The 20,441-nt window shown below is 45.4% G+C and overlaps 1 protein-coding gene across 3 annotated transcripts in view; it reads right to left on the minus strand.

Annotated features, from left to right (window-relative positions):
- The window catches only part of aldh1a3 (aldehyde dehydrogenase 1 family, member A3), a 45,459-nt gene that overhangs the window by 19,734 nt on the left and 5,284 nt on the right, over positions 1 to 20,441 (minus strand). For all 3 annotated transcript variants that reach the window (XM_078427491.1, XM_078427492.1, XM_078427493.1), the window contains exons 2-3: positions 13,912 to 14,016; positions 4,594 to 4,734 (exon numbers count right to left, since the gene is read on the minus strand). In XM_078427491.1, the coding sequence (XP_078283617.1) occupies positions 4,594 to 4,734; positions 13,912 to 14,016 (246 nt within the window). The remainder of the gene's footprint in view (positions 1 to 4,593; positions 4,735 to 13,911; positions 14,017 to 20,441) is intronic.

Genomic DNA, 20,441 nt, shown 5'->3' on the forward strand with positions numbered 1-20,441 from the left:
CCCTGCCCAGTCTGAGATATCCCCTCAGTGCTCCTGCCCTACCCTGCCCAGTCTGAGATATCCCACTCACTGCTCCAGCCCTTCTTGCCCATGTCACTGACAGAGGCAGGATGGTCATTAATGTTATCTAAGGTACGTGGACCTGCGTGATTGGACAATATAGCAGCCCTCATGTTGGTAATAGTGGAACCAAGAAGTTTTGTGATACATAAACCCAAAAGGCCCCTCATGCTTCAGAAACAACAAGAGAAAGGAAAAATGCACCTCCACTGTGTCCAGAGTAATCTCCCAGTGTCCAGAGTAATCTCCCAGTGTCCAGAGTAATCTCCCAGTGTGGTCAATGTCAGCCAAACACGGTCGAATGATCAACAGTGGAGAAGGGCTTGCACTTACGTATGGCCTTTCAGAACGTGCTAACGTGATTTACACCGATCAGCCAAAACATTATGACCACTGACAGGCGAAGTGAATAACATTAGTTATCTTACTACAATGGCACCTGTCAAGGGGTGGGATATATTAGGCAGCAAGTGAACAGTCAGTTCTTGAAGTTGATGTGTTGTATGCAGGAGAAATGGGCAGGAGTAAAGACCTGAGCGACTTTGACAAGGGCCAAATTGTTATGGCCAGACGACTGGGTCAGAGCATCTCTCAAACGGCAAGGCTTGTGGGGTGCTCCCGGTCAGCAGTGGTGAGTACCGACCGACAGTGGCCCGAGGAGGGACAAACCACAAACCGGCGACAGACAGGGTGTTGGGCGCCCAAGGCTCATCGATGCGCGAGGGCAACGAAGGCTATCCCATCTGGTCCGAACCGACTGTGGGAAGACGACAAGGCAGTGGAGGGAGTATGATGATCTGGGCAATGTTCTGCTGGGAAACCCTGGGTCCGGCCATTCATGTGGATGTCCATGTGACACGTGTCACCTACCTAAACATCATTGCAGACCAGGTACAACCCTTCATGGCAATGGTATTCCCTGATGGCAGTGGCCTCTTTCAGCAGGATAATGCGCCCTGCCACACTGCACACATTGTTCGGGGATGGTTTGAGTAACATGATGAAGTGTTCATGGTGTTGCCCTGGCCTCCAAATTCTCCAGATCTCAATCCGATTGAGCATCTGTGGGATGTGCTGAACCGACAAGTCCGACCCACGGCGGCTCCACCTCGCAACTAACAGGACTTGAAGGATCTGCTGCTGATGTTGTGGTGCCAGATACCACAGGACACCTTCAGGGGTCTTGTAGAGTCCAAGCCTCGGCGGGTTGGCTCTGTTTTGGCAGCACATGGAGGACCAACAGCATATTAGGCAGGTGGTCATAATGTTTTGGCTGATTGGTGTATAGTCAGCAGATTGTTTAAGAGCTGCCACCATTGTTTCAACATCCAGCAGCCAACCTCTAGACTACAACGTGGAACTAACAACACAGACGCTGTTGGAATCGGGAAGCACAGTCTGAGGGGATGGTGGAGGCAGAGACTCACAACGTTTAACCACCATCGAGATGACCATTTGATTAACACAAAGAATCAGATCAAGTCCTGGCAAATGGCTTTGGCGTAGATGGGTGGAAACACAGAACTGCAGTTGCAGAAGTTTGAAGAACGGTCCTGACCCGAAACGTCACCCATTGTTTTTCTCCAGAGATGTTGCCTGACCCACTTGATGTGGAGGGTACTTGATTGTTAGTTTGGAAGTGGTGTGCCAATGGGCCTGTTTCTGAATGGTGTGGCTCTATCCCTCTAATGTTATAATGACTCGGTTGTTTTGGTAATGTTGGTGGTGAAATAAGCACAATCCAGGTGTCGAAGTGACAATCCCTTGCACTCAGTCACAGACAGAGGTTCTAAAGCCGTACAACTTACACGTATAGAAGCTCTTGATTGGTCACAGGTATCAACTATAAGGAGAGGTTGGAATAACTTGGATTGTTTGCGCTGGAGGCTGAGGGAAGTCCTGGTAGAGGGCCACAAAATGGTGAGAGGTGTAGATAGGGTAGATAGTCAGAACCTTTTCCCCAGGGTGACAACGTCAAAGACTAGAGGGAAGTTCAAGTTCAAGTTCAAAAACACTTTATCTGTCCCTGTGGGGCAATTTACAAAGGTAAATAGCTTGAAAGTGAAAGGGCCAGGTTTATTCTCACAGAGGGGCATGTATATTCTCACAGAGGGTGGTGGGTTCCTGGAGCTTGCTGCCAGGGGTGGTGGTGGGGACTTTAATACACTTTTAGGTAAACACATAGATATGTGGGGAATGGAGGGAATGGATCATGTGCAAGCAGAGGAGATTAGTTTAACATAGCATCGTGTTGAGCACAGATGTGGGCCGAAGGGTCTGTTCCCATGCTGTAAGGGTCTATGGTGTCAATGGGCTGCCTTGGTGGCAGTGAGAGTGACAATGGGGAAAGCCACTGACAAACTAAATATTTGCAATCAGAGTTGGGATTGTGCTTTATTCATGTTAACATGAAAAGAACAAAGTTTGCAGACGATGTCTGTGCCAGGTGCATTTGAACGTGACTCAAAGCTATTTATTTGCTATTGAATTACTCTGTGCTATTCTTCTGATATACAAAGTATTTGTAATGTTGTATCATTTTTCTCTTTTTCAGTAATAGAATCATCAGCAAAACCAAGGGTTTATCTGCTGCTCAATGCCTCATTGTCTACCATCCCTTTAATTTATAAAGCCCTTTGTTTCATGGAAACATATCTCAGTAACAATCTGCCTTCATTTAGTGAAAATTAATTTAACTTTTCATCTTGTGCTGTGATGTGGGATAATCGTATTATTCTATTAACTCTAATATTCGGTACGTTGTGCCGTCTGATGCCAGCACTCGGGAAGAAATGTGAGGTCCTAACGCTTGCAATGGATGACGGGATGGTCTCTCGTGAGAAGCAGTGAGAGGCAGTCACCACGCAATGTGCTGAATCAGCAACACAAATCCAGCAGGATCACGTTCAACCCTAGTATGTAGAAACAATGTACTGCAGATGCTGGTTTATACCAAAGACAGACACAACGTGCTGGAGTAACTCAGCGGGTCAGGCAGCATTTGTGGAGAACATGGATAGGTGACGTTTCACAGAGTGCTGGAGTTACTCAGCGGGTCAGGCAACGTCTGTGGAGAACATGGATTGTTGAGGTTTCACAGAGTGCTGGAGTAACTCAGCGGGTCAGGCAACATCTGTGGAGAACATGGATTGTTGAGGTTTCACAGAGTGCTGGAGTAACTCAGCGGGTCAGGCAGCATCTCGGAAGGAAAAGGATAGGGGACATTTTGGGCTGAAGAAGGGTCCTGACTCGAAACTGATTAAAACCCAACCCTGATTCTATCCATGTTCTCCGGAGATACTGCCTGGCCCGCTGAGTTACTCCAGCACTCTGTCCTTCTATCGTATTAATCAGCATCACCAGCTCCATGATTCTACAAAATGTTTAGGAGGGTGTTGTTACTATAATTAAAGGAAGTTCAGCTCCCTTGGTGCACCCATATGGTTTCCTGGAGAGAGCTGGCTCTCCCACTGGGTGCCTCTGCTCTGCACCAGCTGGCTCTCCCACTGGGTGCCTCTGCACCATTATGGCAGAGGAAGAGTGGGAGTGGGGAGCTGGTGGTCTGACCAGCGTGGTGGTCTCTCCCAATGTGGGAGAGAGCAGCCCTGACCACCACTGTCTCCAGCCCCATTTACCTCTGCTTGACAGCTCTGTGTGGGAACATTAACCTCAACATAAATCACTGGCAGGTTTTGGCCAATAAAGTTTCCATTAGAACAAAAAGTATAGGATAGTGTGAATGTGTCATTGTTGGTCGGCATGGAACCGATGGGCCCGTTCCCCTGCAGTACCTCTGTCCTCATGCAGTACCTCTGTCCTCTCTAACTGAAAGTCCAGCACCAACTTCTCAAATGTTAAATGTAGGGGACTCAATAAGTGAACTGAGAGTCAATCTTACAGAGTATTCTTCATTTGAAGATGAACTGTATCATTCAACTATGTCTAAAGTTACTCACTTCATCGTTACCAGTTGTTACCAACAATATCTCACACTTTTGTCTGGTGTGTTATGGGCATTGCTATAACCATAGAACCTTCTCTACAACTTTTATATGTAATACATGTTTAAGGTGAAGGGGAGAGATTTAAAAGGAACCTGAAGGGTAACTTTTTCACACAAAGAGTGTTGGGGGTATGGAATGAGCTGCCAGAGGAGGTAGTTGAGGCAGGGATATCCCAAGAATTGTTGAGGAGGTAGTTGAGGCAGGGACTATTTAAGAAACAGTTAGACGGGTATATGGATAGGACAGGTTTAGAGGGATATGGGAAAAAAGCAGGCAGCTGGGACTAGTGTAGCTGGGACATGTTGACCAGTGTGGGCAAGTTGGGCCGAAGGGCCTGTTTTCATGCTGTGTGACTCTATGACGGTCTATAATTTAAATTTACATAAAATTGGGTGTTTTAAAAAGTGAAATTTGAGTTTTGTAAATGCAGCGAATAATGAAACCGCCCAGGTGACAAAGAAGGAAGTGAGGACTTCACGCGGTCAGTCACTGAGCAGACGGCTCGTATAGTCACATGATCTTGACTCACAGCTAGAATGTTCCGGTCCCGCTCCAGGAGGTCGGCCCATCGACTCAGGAGTCTCCCCCGGGTAGACGTGTCCATCTGCCTCCAGGGAGCATCCTGATGGAACGCTGCTCGGGCTGCCTGAACCGCCTTGTCCACATCAGCCTGCAAACAAAAGGCAGACACACGGTGAAGGTGGGGCACTCACGGTGAAGGTGGACCACTCACGGTGAAGGTGGGGCACTTGCGGTGAAGGTGGGGCACTCGCGGTGAAGGTGGACCACTCGCGGTGAAGGTGGGGCACTCGCCGTGAAGGTGGACCACTCGCGGTGAAGGTGGGGCACTCGCGGTGAAGGTGGGGCACTCAAGGTGAAGGTGGGGCACTCAAGGTGAAGGTGGGGCACTCACGGTGAAGGTGGACCACTCACGGTGAAGGTGGACCACTCACGGTGAAGGTGGACCACTCACGGTGAAGGTGGACCACTCACGGTGAAGGTGGACCACTCACGGTGAAGGTGGACCACTCACGGTGAAGGTGGACCACTCACGGTGAAGGTGGGGCACCCACGGTGAAGGTGGGGCACTCATGGTGAAGGTGGACCACTCACGGTGAAGGTGGGGCACTCGCGGTGAAGGTGGGGCACTCGCGGTGAAGGTGGACCACTCGCGGTGAAGGTGGACCACTCGCGGTGAAGGTGGGGCACTCACGGTGAAGGAAACAGGCCCTTCAGCCCACTAGTTCATGTCAACTATCAATCTCCATTCACACTAATTCTACGTTATCCCACTTTCACTTCATCAATTCATTCTGGCACTTCATCAATTCATCCTGGCACTTCATCAATTCATTCTCGCACTTCATCAATTCATCCTGGCACTTCATCAATTCATCCTGGCAGCAATTGGTTGATTCATTGAAGAATCCATCAATGGAAACAGGCCTAAGACAGACGCAAAAAGCTGGGGTAACTCAGTGGGACAGGCAGCATCGCTGGGGAGAAAGAATGGATGATGTTTCGGGTCGAGACCCTTCTTCAGACAGGCCCTTCAGCCCACTAGCGCATGTCAACCATCAATCTCCATTCACACTAATTCTACTTTATCCCACTTTCACTTCCACTCCCAACACACAAGGGACAACTTACAGAACACAATTAACCTACAAACCTGCACATCTTTGGGATGTGGGAGGATACTGGGGCACCCAGAGGAAACCCTCGTGGTCACAGGGAGAATGTACAAACACCACACAGACATCACCCGTAGTCAGGATCAAACCCATGTCTCTGGCGCAGTGAGGCAGCAGCTCTACCCGCTGCGACACCCCAATGTAGCACTCGCTTTGAATTTGAGGTTTAGTGTAATGACTGTGCAGAACCATTTCCAATGGAGGCAACACTGGTGGACAAGGACAGGCAGGTCAGACGTTCCATTGTGCCAACACTATCCCATGAAAATACCTTTGCAATGATGCAAAGAATAATAAAAACAGAAACTTATTAAACATTTAGAGAGTCAGGCAGCATCAGTGGAGAGAGAAACAGAGTTAATGTTTCAGATTTTTGATTTTCCACCTCGCAGAGTTGACTGGGTCTTCCTGTCCTAATGGTGGTGAGATGGGGCTGCATTAACACACTCTTGTGAAGCAGCACCCAGACATTGACATAATTAGTGTCAGTGAGGAGACAATAACTAGTTACAAAGTCTAGCAGTGTGAAGGGTTAACTTGTGCCACCTGATCCTCACCTCCAGTTACCTCCACCTCAGTCTTAGTATTCCGTAATCTCCAGTTGGCATTGCCCTCAGCCTCTGTCCCCCTCCCCTCCCCTCCCCCCCTTCCTCCCCCCCCCTTCCCCCCTCCCCTTCCCCCCCTCCCCTTCCCCCCCTCCCCCCTCACCTCCTCTCCCCCTCTTTCAATTGTCAAGATCAATAAACATGCCAGATCTTCGAAATTAATCTTATCAAAGCTCTTCATGCGTTAACCACAAGCTTAAAAGATTAATTCCTTCACACCAGTTATACATATCTCAGAGGTGACTAATACTGCCACTGGTCACACATAAATTCAGGACCACTGCCCCTGAAACCTGATTGGGAAACAAACTCACTGTTGTTACCTTGGAACTGTCTGCTGTAAGTTTGAGACAAAGAATTACATTTGAAACCAAGCACTGGGTGAGATTACATGAAGGGGCTCTGACAGGACTGCTGGCATTGGGATGTTTTGTAAGTCATGCTCACAGTGGAGAACTTCCCATTGGCACACATTTGATTCCCTTGGCATTTTCTTTTGTACTTTACAAGTTACTTTCTGCACTGACAAACTAGCAAATCTCGGAGTTCTTGGATAAAGACGTTATTAAGTTAATATTCCATTGAACCCCATTAGTCCTCTACAGGCCGTCCCTGGGTTTCTGTTCCTGAGAACTCTGTACGCTAACTCTTTACAAACGTCAACGAGTACAGAAGTGATTTGATGCAATTTTGGTTATCTCCAAAGCACACCAAGTGCTTGAGTAACTCAGCGGGTCAGGCAGCATCTCTGGAGAACATGGATAGGTGATGTTTTGGGTCGAGATCCTTCAGATGTGCCTACTTTGGTTATCCCAATCCTACACTGTATGGTGCACTACACAGTGATATCAATTGTCCCTGGCTACCATTCTTTAATGCATTATAAAGTAGTTGTTATTGATATTAATGTAATAGATTTGCATGTCACATAATGGGTGATCGCAGGTCAGTGCGGACTCGGTGGGCCGAAGGGCCTATTTCCATGCTGTATCTCTAAACTAAACTAATCTTTACAAGCCCATCCAACCCACAAAACCAAGTTTCGCAAAAATCAAATTAAATAGAATTTGGAACTGGAAACCAGGATCAGAATAAACTTGCCCCATATTATTGAACAGAAACCATTCATTAGATGATATATATCTGCCCATATCACATGTGTACAGTTCCCACCATTCTTTCATTTTATTGAATATCAATGTTCGCCCTAACACGCCCATAATTAAACTAATGGAACATATACTGTATCCAGTTGTTAATGAATACTAGTTTGTATTTCTATATCTGACATCTTTCTATTGAAACATTCTTTAAACATTTGAGAGCATTAGTGTGTTGTGGATTTGCACGTCGGATTCACTGTAAGCTGGGGCTCTGTGAATAAGTGGAGGTGCCTCTGTCCAATCCGCTACCTCACTGACAGTAACCCGCTGATGAATCTCAGAAGGAAATTTGCTCCTAGTTACATTTTGGTGTAAAACTGGCAAAAATTATCTTCATAAAATGTCCCACAAAGTACGTAGCTCTAGGCCTGTTAGATTCAGGGGCCCTCGGTCCCAGCAACTATTTGCAAGCTGGATCGTGGTGACACCATTTAATTACACAAATCATAAATCACCTTATACTATAAGAATCATCCAAAAATGAATGGAATTCTGGCCAGTAATCTGCACGAGTTGTCAGTGTTAGTGCCAGCGGTAATTAAATCCGTCAAATTAATAAAATACCACATTGAAAACTAGATACATCTGCTTGATCTGGTGGAAAACATGTTTCATAGCTGTGGCCTGGGATTTGTAGTTGCTCTACACAGATACGATATTGTATGTCATAAAATCCACCTTCAGAAAATATCTGCTTTGTCTCTTCATAAATACCATGACTAATTAAAGTATAAATAGCAGCGTGCTGGTTGGTAAAGAGATTGAGTTTTGTTGGTGTTTACCTTGGCTCCATGCCAGACCATAAACACAGGTGTGGACACAATGGCCTTTAGTTACCACGCTCCCCATAGCTGGCCTGCTCAGATGGTTACATATCTCACTGTACATAACAAGGTGTTGCAGTACTGTAATCACGTCAGCGCGTTAGGGCAAGTATGTGGGAAAAGCACAGAGATTTTCCTCCAGGCTAAATAATTGTCCCAGGAATGGAAATACGTCAGAGCAAAATGTCAGAACCAATTTTAGTCATCAAATTCTAATCCTTTTGCTATGAATACTCTTAAAATTTAAACTAGGCTTTAATTATTATTGAGAGGACTATTTCATCAAGTCGTGGGTGGCACCGTGATGTAGCAGTAGAGTTGCTGCCTCACAGCACCAGAGACCTGGGTTCGATCCTGACCTTGGGAGCTATCTACAGTTTGTACGTTCTCCCCGTGACTGCATGGGTTTGGTCTGGGTGTTCCAGTTTCTCACATATCCCAAAGACGTGTGGATTTCCAGGTGACGTAGTCTGTAAATTGCCTTTAGTGTGTCGGGGGTAGATGCAAAATGTGGTCAGCGTAGATGGGTTGATGGTCGATGTGGACTCAGTGGGCTGAAGGGCCTGTTTCATACGGTACCTCTAAATTAAACCAAATTAAACCCTTTAAGAAATACTTAACCCACTGCAAGAAAATGGAGAATCACATCAGAATTAGTCATTCCAGTTAAGGATCGTGGTGGCTTGACCAGCCACCAAACTTCACTCCAACCACATGCATAAGTCCCGATCGACACGGCAATCACAAGGTGGCGTTTCAAGTCCTAGTGCCTTTAACCAGCACACAACCATCAGCATTAGTTGCATTTCTCCTCCATTGTCATTGAGGATCCAATAAACTTTTAATAATAAATCATAGAAAGATTAATAAAAATAAAAGATTTAATGATAAATATAAAACTTCAATTAAAAAATCTCTGAGGAGAATAAAGAATTGGCACGTCAGAAGAATGTGGAGAGGTAGGAATTGCTGAGCCATGGGGAGTGGTGGTTTGGGTTTGGGACAGCACCTGGTTGGCAGCGGTTGTGAGAAGCAACAGGTAGTTTGGGGAGGGTGTAAGAAGGAACTGCAGGTGCTGGTTTAAACCGAAGATAGACACAAAGTGCTGGAGTAACTCAACGGGACAGGCAGCATCTCTGGAGTGAAGGAATGGGTGACATTTCGGGTCGAGTCTGAAGAAGGGTCTCAACCCAAAATGTCACCCAATCTTTCTCTCCAGAGATGCTGCCTGACCCGCTGAGTTACTCCAGCACTCTGTGAAGCGTCACCTATCCATGTTCACCACAGATGCTGCCTGACCCGCTGAGTTACTCCAGCTTTTTGTGTCTATCTTTGGTTTTGGAAATACCCTGGTTCATAGTTGCATCTTTTCAATGTCTGGGGATGTGAACTCGTCTCATTGTGATGCTCAGTGTCGGACAGGGGGTGGGAGTGCACTCGGTCTGAGTGATAGTTAGAGGCTTAGTGAAAGGTAACGAGATCCTGAAATGGGATAACCCACTTGTCCGTGAATCCCCATTGCCTTGACCATGCAGATCCCTAACCCTGAATGTGAAACAGCAGTTACATTGTGTTCTCAGATCCAGGTAGCAGGTCAGACAGATACGTTGGCCAAGGAGGCACCCGGGACAATTGCCTTCACTAGAGGCAAGGTACGCAAGAGCAGGGAGATTGTGCGAGCACTAAGTGAAGCACTGACCAGGCCCCTGGAGTACCATGTTCAGTTCTGGTCAGCATCGAGCTGGTCAACCCCCTGGGGTACCATGTTCAGTTCTGGTCAGCATAGAGCTGGTCAGCCCCCTGGGGTACCATGTTCAGTTCTGGTCAGCATAGAGCTGGTCAGCCCCCTGGGGTACCATGTTCAGTTCTGGTCAGCATAGAGCTGGTCAGCCCCCTGGGGTACCATGTTCAGTTCTGGTCAGCATTGTGCAGGAAGGTTGCGTTAGCACGCAGGCAGAGAGGAAATTACTGAGGTTTATTCACAAAATGCTGGAGTAACTCAGCAGGTCAGGCAGCATCTCGGGAGAGAAGGAATGGGTGACGTTTCGGGTCGAGACCCTTCTTCAGACTGAAGAACCAGCATCTGCAGTTATTTTCTTAAATTACTGAGGTTGTTCCCAGGGTTGAAGGGGGATTGGCCAGACTGTGCTTGCTTTAGGATCAGAAGCGAATGGGGGAGATTCAACTGTGATGTGTAAACCTATGGAAGACCTTTACAGAGTGAACTGACAGGACCTGCTTCCTTCCGTAGAGAGGTCAATAACCAGATCAGTCTGAAGAAGGGTCTCGACCCGAAACGTCACCCATTCCTTCTCTCCTGAGATGCTGCCTGTCCTGCTGAGTTACTCCAGCATTTTGTGTCTAGCCTTGTTGTACGATGCTACCTATATGTATGTGTGTGTGTGTATATATATTTTTTTCTGTTTATTATTGTGTTTACAGTGTACAATGTTTGGGAGACATAACAATGAAACTATTGACTCTTGATCATCCATTAACTGAAGCAGTTTTACTCCAATACATTAACTGCTGCAAAAATCAAAACAGCAGTTTCAACATTGCTTCTTATCAATGGACAAAAATAACATTTTATTTGTTTCGATGCTTTTATAAAAGTTACTGGATGATTTGTAAGGAATAATGATGTCAGAGAGAGCATGCAGCTGTTGAATGCGTGTGATCATGGTACAAGGACCAAGCCCATTTCTGTAAATGTTACAACTTCAAAGCCCCAGCAAAATGGAAAAGTGCCTAAAATTGAATGTATTTCCAATATAATATCCTGTCTTCAAAAGAACATAATTGAGAAGCAGAAAGATCTGCATTCCTAAAACTCCGGACTGCTGAATAATTCTGTTGTAGGATGGAACTGCAGATGCTGGTTTAAACCAAAGATAGACACGAAATGCTGGAGTGGGAGCATCTCTGGAGAGAAGGAATGCGTGATGTTTTGGGATGAATAATTCTGCTCTACTTACACGAGCCGAACAATGTCCTGTATAAGCTGTATGTGTTTAACACACGCAATAGAGAGAATACTGACACATGGCCAAACCAAAGCCCCACAAACCCAAGGTGTGACACAACCTGGGCCAACAGCTCACTTCATGGGAAATATAAAATATAATTACATACATTAAGTACCTGGTATTTCTAACTCACCTCAAACCTATCAGGTACTAAATACCTGGGCCACAAGGCAACCTAGCCAGCAGGCCGCTAGCCAAAGGCAGGGATCTCAGCCGGTAGTTTTGATCTCCACACACTGCTCAGGTCTCATTGCTTTCAACCCCCTTACTAATTTGTCGATCTTCTGCGAGGTTTCGGGTCGAGACCTTTCTGCTGTGGTGGGTCAGGGAGATAGCACACCAAATTCTCATGGGCAGTAAATGTCTTTTTGCCAACAAACCTCAAATCTTATAAACATTTTTGAAATTGAGGTTATTAATTGAACAGAGAAATGAGCATTCATGCTGGTGGTCATGATGCACAATGGCCTTTCCATTACAGACCAGATGTTTACTGAGGCTTGTAGTGCACGACTCCATGCTGGAAGTAGAGTGCTTGCAATCTGGGGTTAGTAATGCAATCTCAAACACTGCTCAGATCTATACTCTGTCTCAATCCTGCACTCATTTCCTGATCTGACAACCTTTTGTCTCCTTTTCACCTCTAGCCTTTGCCACCTACACCACCCATCTGCCAGTCAAATCCCCCTCACCTGTATTCACCTATCACTTGCCAAGCTTTGTCCCATCCCCACCTCATTCCCCCCCCCCCTTCCTAGTTTAATCAGTCTGAAGAAGGGTCCAACTCAAAATGTTGCCTGGCCCGTTCAGATGTTGCTTTGACCCACTGAGTTCCTCCAGCACTGTGTGTTTCTCTCGGGATTCCAGCATCTGCGGTCTCTCGTGTCTCAATAATGAAGTCATTTTTGCTCATTTAGCTGGAGAATCACTGTGCAGTAAAGACTCCCCTTGGTGGTATTTTTGCAGTTTAATGCTGAACCTGTTACAATAAACTATCACAACTATATTCAGCAAAGCAGAGGAGTGAGACAGAAATCACTGCTTATCGTAAAAGATAAACATGTGTAACCACGTGTTCATATTCAATGTGGTTTTGCTAAAAATAGCCACCTGTGCAAAGTGTTGCACATTCACAACAGGACAAACCAGTTTTTAAAAAAGTAAATCAACAATATTTTCCACGTAATATTTTTACAATCAGAGCCTAAACATGCTCTTCCTTACATCGGTAACTTGCCTAAAATCGACAAGTCCAGCTTTCAACAGTCTGTGATACCAAGAGTCTGAGGTTGAGATTGGTTCTGGTTACACCTGCTTCATAGGTCACGACATTTACAGGTATTACAGGTAAAGGAGGGTCTCTGCCAGAGGTTGGCCCAGCAACAACAAGGCAGGTCCTTCACATTCCTCAGCACATCCAAGCAAGGCACTGCTCCTCCCACAATCAGCCATTCAAAGCCCTCTTTGTCCTGCAGCCACGTTCAGTGTGTGCCATCGACATGAGTCACCAATATCGTGTCGAGACATCACAACCTGACCACGTGGCAGATTAATACTTCCCTCCAAGTCACACCTCACCTTGTCCTTCCATCGTCAGTGCTAGGTGAAAGCCTAGAGCTCCCAACACAACAACTTCACCAGAAGGACTGTCCAGGTCTAAAGCTACTCCTTCCAAACCTCCTGAAAACATTGGGCATCAGCAATCAATAGACAATATGTGCAGGAGTAGGCCATTCGGCCCTTCGAGCCAGCACCGTCATTCACCGTGATCATGGCCGATTGTCCACAATCACTCTGAGCTCACCAGCAACAAGCACATCCCATGAAGGAAGAAGTAACAATGTCTGGAGCTTTTTATCTTGAGGAACAGAGTACACAATAAAACAGTGCAGGCCACTCGGCCCTTCCAGCCTAGCCCACTATTTACATTGTCACAGTTGAACCAAGCTGGCCTTTTTTGTGCCATTTACATGGAAACATAGAAAATAGGTGCAGGAAGAAGCCATTTGGCCCTTTGAGCCAGCACCGCCAGTTCTGTAACTTAATTCCTCAATATTTCAAATAACATAAATTAGAAAATATATTTTCTGCGTGAAAATAATGGTTATTTTGGAAAAACAGCAGACGCACAAATGGAAGCAAGGTTGTCTGAGGCCCATCGGATGCAAGGACCATAGATGAAGGTGTGGGGATGGGTTTGGTGCTGCCTGCACCACGAGAGGTTGTTTCAGATTCATGTTGTGAAACAGAACGAAAGTGAATGGGTGTCTCGTGCAAGAGGACAATGAGAATGACAAATACATTCAGAGTGAGTGGTTCAGCTTGGAGAAGGTTAGAGACAATGACTGACACAGATCAGCTGTGTTGGGAAACTTCAATGGACAGGTGCCTGGAATATTCCTGGAATATGCAAAACTCACCAATATGTAAACAAAACAACACAAAGCAAAAATGTGCGTTTCCTCCATCCTGGTTCACAATCTAATCCTTAACAGCAAAGCTAACATTGTCCAATCTTGGAAGAAATATTACCTTGTCACCTTCCTCAACGTCAGTGATCCTCTCTCCCGTTGCTGGGTTGAAGGTCGCAAATGTCTTCCCACTCACAGAGTCGTGCCATTCATTATTAATGAAAATCTGTTGGGAAGACAAGGTGCTGTTTGGTGAGACAGTACTGGCAGTAATGCTGCAAACATTTACAGATACAGAGTGCTGGAGTAACTCAGCGGGTCAGGCAGCATCTGTGGAGAACATGGATAGGTGACGTTTCACAGAGTGCTGGAGTAACTCAGCGGGTCAGGCAGCATCTCTGGAGGACAGGGACAGACAACGTTTCAGGTCAGTGCCTTTCTTCAGATTTCAGACTGAGTCTGAAGAAGGATCCCAACCCAAAATTTATCTCTCCATTTCCTACACAGATGTTGCACGACCTGTTGACGTTGTGTTTTGCTGAAGATTCCAGTATCTGGAGTTCCTTGTGTCTCCAATTATCAATGCATGGTGAGGAGCTTTAGATAGGCTCAAAGTGCTGGAGTATCTTAGTGAGTCAGGCAGAATCTCTGGAGACAATCTGGTGATGTTTCGGGTCGGGACCCTTCTTCAGACTGGCATGTCTTACCCTTGTTTATGGTTTGGCTCAAAGGGCTGAAAGTGCAAACTCATTGTATTGCTGGAAAATTGGTCAGAATGTCAATGGGCAATAGACACAAAATGCTGGAGTAACTCAGCGGGTCAGGCAGCATCTGTGGAGAACATGGATAGGTGACGTTTCACAGAGTGCTGGAGTAACTCAGCGGGTCAGGCAGCATCTGTGGAGAACATGGATAGGTGACGTTTCAAAGAGTGCTGGAGTAACTCAGCGGGACAGGCAGCACCTCTGGATCAAAGGAATGGGTGACATTTCAGCTTGAAACCCTTCTTTAGACTCTTCAAGAGACAAGAGGCTTCATACACAATTAAGGAATGTAGACAGGTTAAATGATTGAGTAAGAAATTGGTAAAAGGAGTGTAATGAAGGACAATGTGAGTGCATCCACTTTAGAAGTAAGAAGGAGAAAATAAATTAAATGGGTGAGAATTCACAAGTTGTATCACGACTACCTGTAATTCTGGCATAACCCTCTCTCGGATGCTGAGGGAAGAGTTAGTGTGTGGCGTCAGTCACACTGGAATCGGAGATGTCATCAGAAGTAAATCTGACCTTCAAGGACAGGCTGTAAATTGTCTAATCAACAAGTAACAATTTGCAGGTGAAATGGGCCCTTTCACGTAACAGTGTTCATGAACAAATGGCAAAGCCTAGTGCTCCACATCAAACCTAACATCTGAAGAAGGGGCCTGACCTGAAACGTCACCTATCCATGTTCTCCACAGATGCTGCCTGACCCGCTGAGTTACTCCAGCACTCCGTGTCTATCGGTTTAACAAACACTGTTTCAGTGGTGAGGATAAACAGGGGTCCCTGGTTCAGGCAAGGCAACGCTGTACTGTCAGACACCCGATTAATCCCAAAGTAAAGGCGAACAAACATTATACATTCAAAATCACCAGGGGTGCTCAAAACTATAAATATATATACTCCAGCCCCATGTAACCAAATGCATATCCACGGATGTTAAATTATTATATTAAATCCATGGCAAATTCTGCAGCATCCTTGCTATTACCTGTTTGTACCTATCGCTGCAAAGCAATGAGGTGCAGATGGACTGAATTTCAAGAAAAGGCTTGTGGGTATTCCAAAGAATTGTTACAACTGCTGTGTGCCAGCCCACTGCTCAATAAACAGGGTGCATGTGTCACTTTGTAAAGCATGACCAGGTGGTGTTGGTGCTGTGTTGGCCCATTGAATGGACAATAGTTCTTACATTGTAGTCAGGGCCTCACGTGGCTCCCTTCAAGTTCACGGGTGGGGTTTGACCTTGAAAGCACCTGATGCACGACAGCTGGGAAACAAATGCAACCAGTTGTCACCTGGCCAGCCATAGGTGAAAGGTCCAGAACTGACAATGGATCAATTGGATACTCTGACCGTGGACACAAGCAAATGAGAGAGTGGAGGTTGCACACTCCTGGCCCGGTGGTCTCCAGCGTATTTGAAAGATGTTGTTCAATCGTGTTGAATCTACTGAGGGGGGGCATTAACCAGAAATGGAGGAGTGTCGGGATGCCTGGTGCTCGTGAGCTGGAGGACATCACTGTCACAGCCATTCCAAGGAGGTCATTGAAAACAAGGATGCCAGGATCCAGAGTCCATGTCGGGCATTGTTGGAACACACCTGGGTGTGTAAAGTCCCCAGTGCCTTTGTTCACTTGCACCTGCTGGACTATTGTTCAGAAGGACCCTGGTAATTAATCCACAGTGCCATTCTTGGAAGAAACAGTAGAATTAACCCCCCACAACCCCCTGATCCTACTTAATAGCTGCTCTCCCTTTGTCCAAACACACTGCGTATTTAACCTTGCAAACATTCTGATCAAAGACATTTAGCTGTTTAACTCTTTCAGTGCCATTGCTGCGACACAACCCACATTGCCATTCTCCAAACATGCTGGGTCTTTACTAAAACAACGTTGGGGGCCCAACCATAGCTCTTCAATAGACAAATACACCAAGATAACACTTTCATCACGGAATCTATCTTTGTTGTTGCCAACTATTTGTAATCTTGTAAATGTTTATTTATTTCAATGCATCTGTGTATAATTCAACATCTCAATAACTGTTTTAGCTTCAGCCTGTACACTTTGATGAGCCTTTTGAAGGAGAAAGCCAAAACTGGGAGCCAATAACTATGGAAGTTAGTTAATCCAGATATCCAGTGACAAGTTTTCAGATGAAGAATGCTGCTTAACAGAGTGCTTTGACCTTGATAGAAGATACTCATGATGATCATTAGATGTTGAGATGAAGAGAACGTTCTAAAGACAATAGGCTCCATGATCATTGGGCTATGGAATGAAGTTCCCTGGAGCTCTGTCCTCTCTGATTTGTAGCTCATCTGACCCCCATGTTCCCCAGCACTGTGGTTTTCTTTCCTTTGATCAGTTGAAGGCTCGCTGGTTATGCATTGTTGATAAATGTCTGGTGTCGTGGGAAATCACTAAATGCCCCCTGGGTGAAACCTCAGATCAGGCTATAACATCACGTTTGTGACAGAGAGCATGTATGATCTGACTTTAACCTGGATGTTTTTAGCAATTTTACCCTTTGCAATCTGTGTTCCCTTTTTTGTGTTTCATAAGGAATACACATCACTGGCAGAGATATTCAGATTATGGACAGATATCATTTCAATAACCTTTCACACTTCTGTTCCCTTGCACTAGTAAGGGCTAATTGTCTCTGTATGTTCTCATGTGGGATTATCTCCTCCATTTCCCTAAACGCAAGTTTCTGGCTCTGACCTTCTGGAAGAACATCTACCTTGTCCCACTGTTACCCAGGTCATGTTTCACTGGACCTAGCAATGAACATTTCTAGTTAATTATTACAGTTTGCATCCAACGATGCTTCCTGACTTAGATCGCTCAGACGTTCCCAATTCCTCTTCCAATTTCACATCAGTTATTTTTGTTTCTCTTTTGTTTCACTAACTGCTTTATTTTTACTCTGCATTAGCTTCTCTTGCCATTTCCTGGAGAATCTACCTTCTTTTTCTTCCTCATTTCTTCGTTCCATTGTCCACTTTGTTATCAGCAACTGAATCGTCCTACCACAACCAGAGAGCAGTGCTGAACTACTAACTATCTCACTGGTGACCCTCGGACTATCCTTGATCGGACTTTGCTGGCTTTGCTTTGCACTGAACATTATTCCATTATCATGTATCTATGCACTGTAAATGGATTGGTTGCTAGCATGGACCCAGTGGACCTCAGGGCATATTTGCCCGCCTGCTCCTCTGAAACATCGGCTTGGTCTCCATTGATGGGCAATCTTTCCCAGGTCACAACCATCCATGTAAGCAAAGGTTTAATTCCAGTTTTTGTCATTTCCTGAACCCAGGCTAATGGTCAAATCACCCCAGTTTAGTGTGTACACCCTCAAGTATTCACGTGGGAATCAGCCCTTCCCTCGACAACCCTCCCCACGGCAAAACTCCCCATCAATGACTTGCCCAACAAACTACAACTCACAAATACCTGGAACCTGCAGCTGGAATGCAGTGAAACAAGAGAGTCTTGTCTGGTTGAATTTATGAGGAATAAGAAAGGATATAAAGTACAAACCTGTAAATAATTTGGTGGAAAATAAGTAACATGAGACAATATAGATTAAATAACACAGTTCCACAGATATCTCACTGTTATTTACTGGAGAGAGAATACCCTGAGGACCTGATAAAAATGTGGGTTTCTAAAGATTGAAGTAAAGATCTTATCCACTGCGGGGAATGTGGATGTTTGGAAAGAATTTCTGCAGAGACGTTATCGTGATTGTGCATCTTGCAGCAAGAGGGTGAGGACATCATGGCACGTGAGGACAGCCAACAACGAGCAGATGGTGGGAAACAGAAACAGAAACATCGCTCTTGTTTTCATCTCCTGTCCCGAGCTTGTCACATCGGTGGACAATGAAGAAAACATTTTAAGGAGAAGTCATGATATTGATCAGTAAGATGGCGGAGCAATGACAGATTGAATTTAACTGACGTGTGAGATGATGCGTTTTGGGATGTGGTGAGGGTAGGACATCAGAGACCTCGGGAGCTTTGAGGAGCAAGACTTCAGTGTGCCAGTCCAAGGATCAATGAGAGTCAATGTACAGGTAGGTGAGATAGTGTGGAGGCTACCAGATATTTGCCTTTATTAGCCCGAGGCACATAGATTTAAAGAGTGGGAAGTTCTTGGTACAACTATAGAAGACATTCTTCAGCCCACAACTGGAGTTGTGTGTAGAGTTGTGGTCACTGCACCACAGGAGGGTGGGACTACACAGAGAGGGTGCGGAGGAGATTCACCAACATGTGGCCTGGATGGAACATCTTCATTAAGAGGAGAGACTGGATTTGTTTTCCTTGGAGTGGAAAGGGGACTAGATAGAGTGAAACAAAACTATCAGAGGGTTAGATGATTAACATCGTTTCCCCATACCAGAGGTGTCTAAAACCAGAGGGTATATCGGTTAGGGGTGAGGAGTAAGAGGTTTGGAGGAATCTGTCCTCACCACAGAATGGTGGAAGTGTGGGACACACTGCCTGAGGTGAAGAAGGCAGATACTCTCACTACAGTTACTAAGCATCAGGACGAGTGTTGGAATCACCAAAGGCATCACGACATAGAGCCTGCCTGGTCACTGGGACTAATCTAGTCAGGTGCTTGAAGGGCAGCAGGGACGTGGGCTGAAGGGCCTGCTGTTGAGCTGTATCACAGGGAGAAATATTTGTGGGAAAATTTAAAGAGTTGGAATAAGAAAGGGTAAGAAATGGAAAGAATCAGAACACAAACCCACAATGATTGGAATTATATCGATGGGAGAAAGTGCTTTACTCTCTGCTCACTTGTATTTTCCGCACTGTATGTAAATTAACCGTTAAGTGGTGGTGTTAGTTCTGACCAAAGGGCAGACAGACCCCACGAGTTATTCATTAATATCTTTACCAAACTCATCGTTTTTGGACTGAAAATGCCTCTGTCCATCGAACAAACACAGGCAACACTGAGCCATGTACAACCCAGGCACCATCTGTCCTTCCAGGCTTCTAACAGCACCATTACCTGAGGGGGCAGGCATGTCTGGGCTAAAATGCAGAAGACATCTTAATAATTATTGAATTCAAATAAAGTGACAGAGAAAGGCGATCGATGATAAACTAACCCAGCATTAGAAAACTAACGTTTCTTCATTCTCTGCTGCATAAGACAAGATCAGAGACTCAACATTCAAAGAGAAATAGCATTTGTTTCCTGTCATTTGCCTTGTGTCTGGTTTCAGAATTAATGAATAAGTAACTGAAGTTTCACAATCTGCAGAAAAAAGTCTACACCGGTCTAATCAATGGAATACGCCATCTGATGTGAACATTTTGGCAATATTTATTGGGAACTGGATCTAGATTCAGTGATCCAGATGTTTAGTTTAGTTTAACTTTTGTTTCATGTTATCCAGTCAGCGGAAAGACAATACATGATGTCAGATGAAGGCAAGAGAACTGGATCTTTAGTAGTCATGTCCTCTTTGCCAGACCAATGCAAAATCCCTTCCACCCACCAGGGTTTATCGTGCATACTTTGCTGCCGAGAGGACATGTCCCCAGTTGCTGCTGAGCCTGACTGACTCTGCAACATTACACACTCTTCACTTCAGAACTTCAGCTCCCCTACTGAACCTAAACTCTTGCAGAACAGCTCTGAAATGGAAATGGCATTTTCTTTAATGAACATAACTCAGTCCTTGGAGATTATTTTTGACCTCCCTACCACCCAGGTTACCTAAAGGGACACTATAGGTCCCCACTAAACATACACCAGGTCTGAGTGAACTTCACTCCCTGTTCAGAATCCCAATTCCTCCTCACGTTTAGTCTCCACATTGCCTTTTGGACAATTCAGTGCCAGAC

The sequence above is a fragment of the Rhinoraja longicauda genome, chromosome 33, assembly GCF_053455715.1.
Source record: "Rhinoraja longicauda isolate Sanriku21f chromosome 33, sRhiLon1.1, whole genome shotgun sequence".
Classification (NCBI taxonomy): domain Eukaryota; kingdom Metazoa; phylum Chordata; class Chondrichthyes; order Rajiformes; family Arhynchobatidae; genus Rhinoraja; species Rhinoraja longicauda.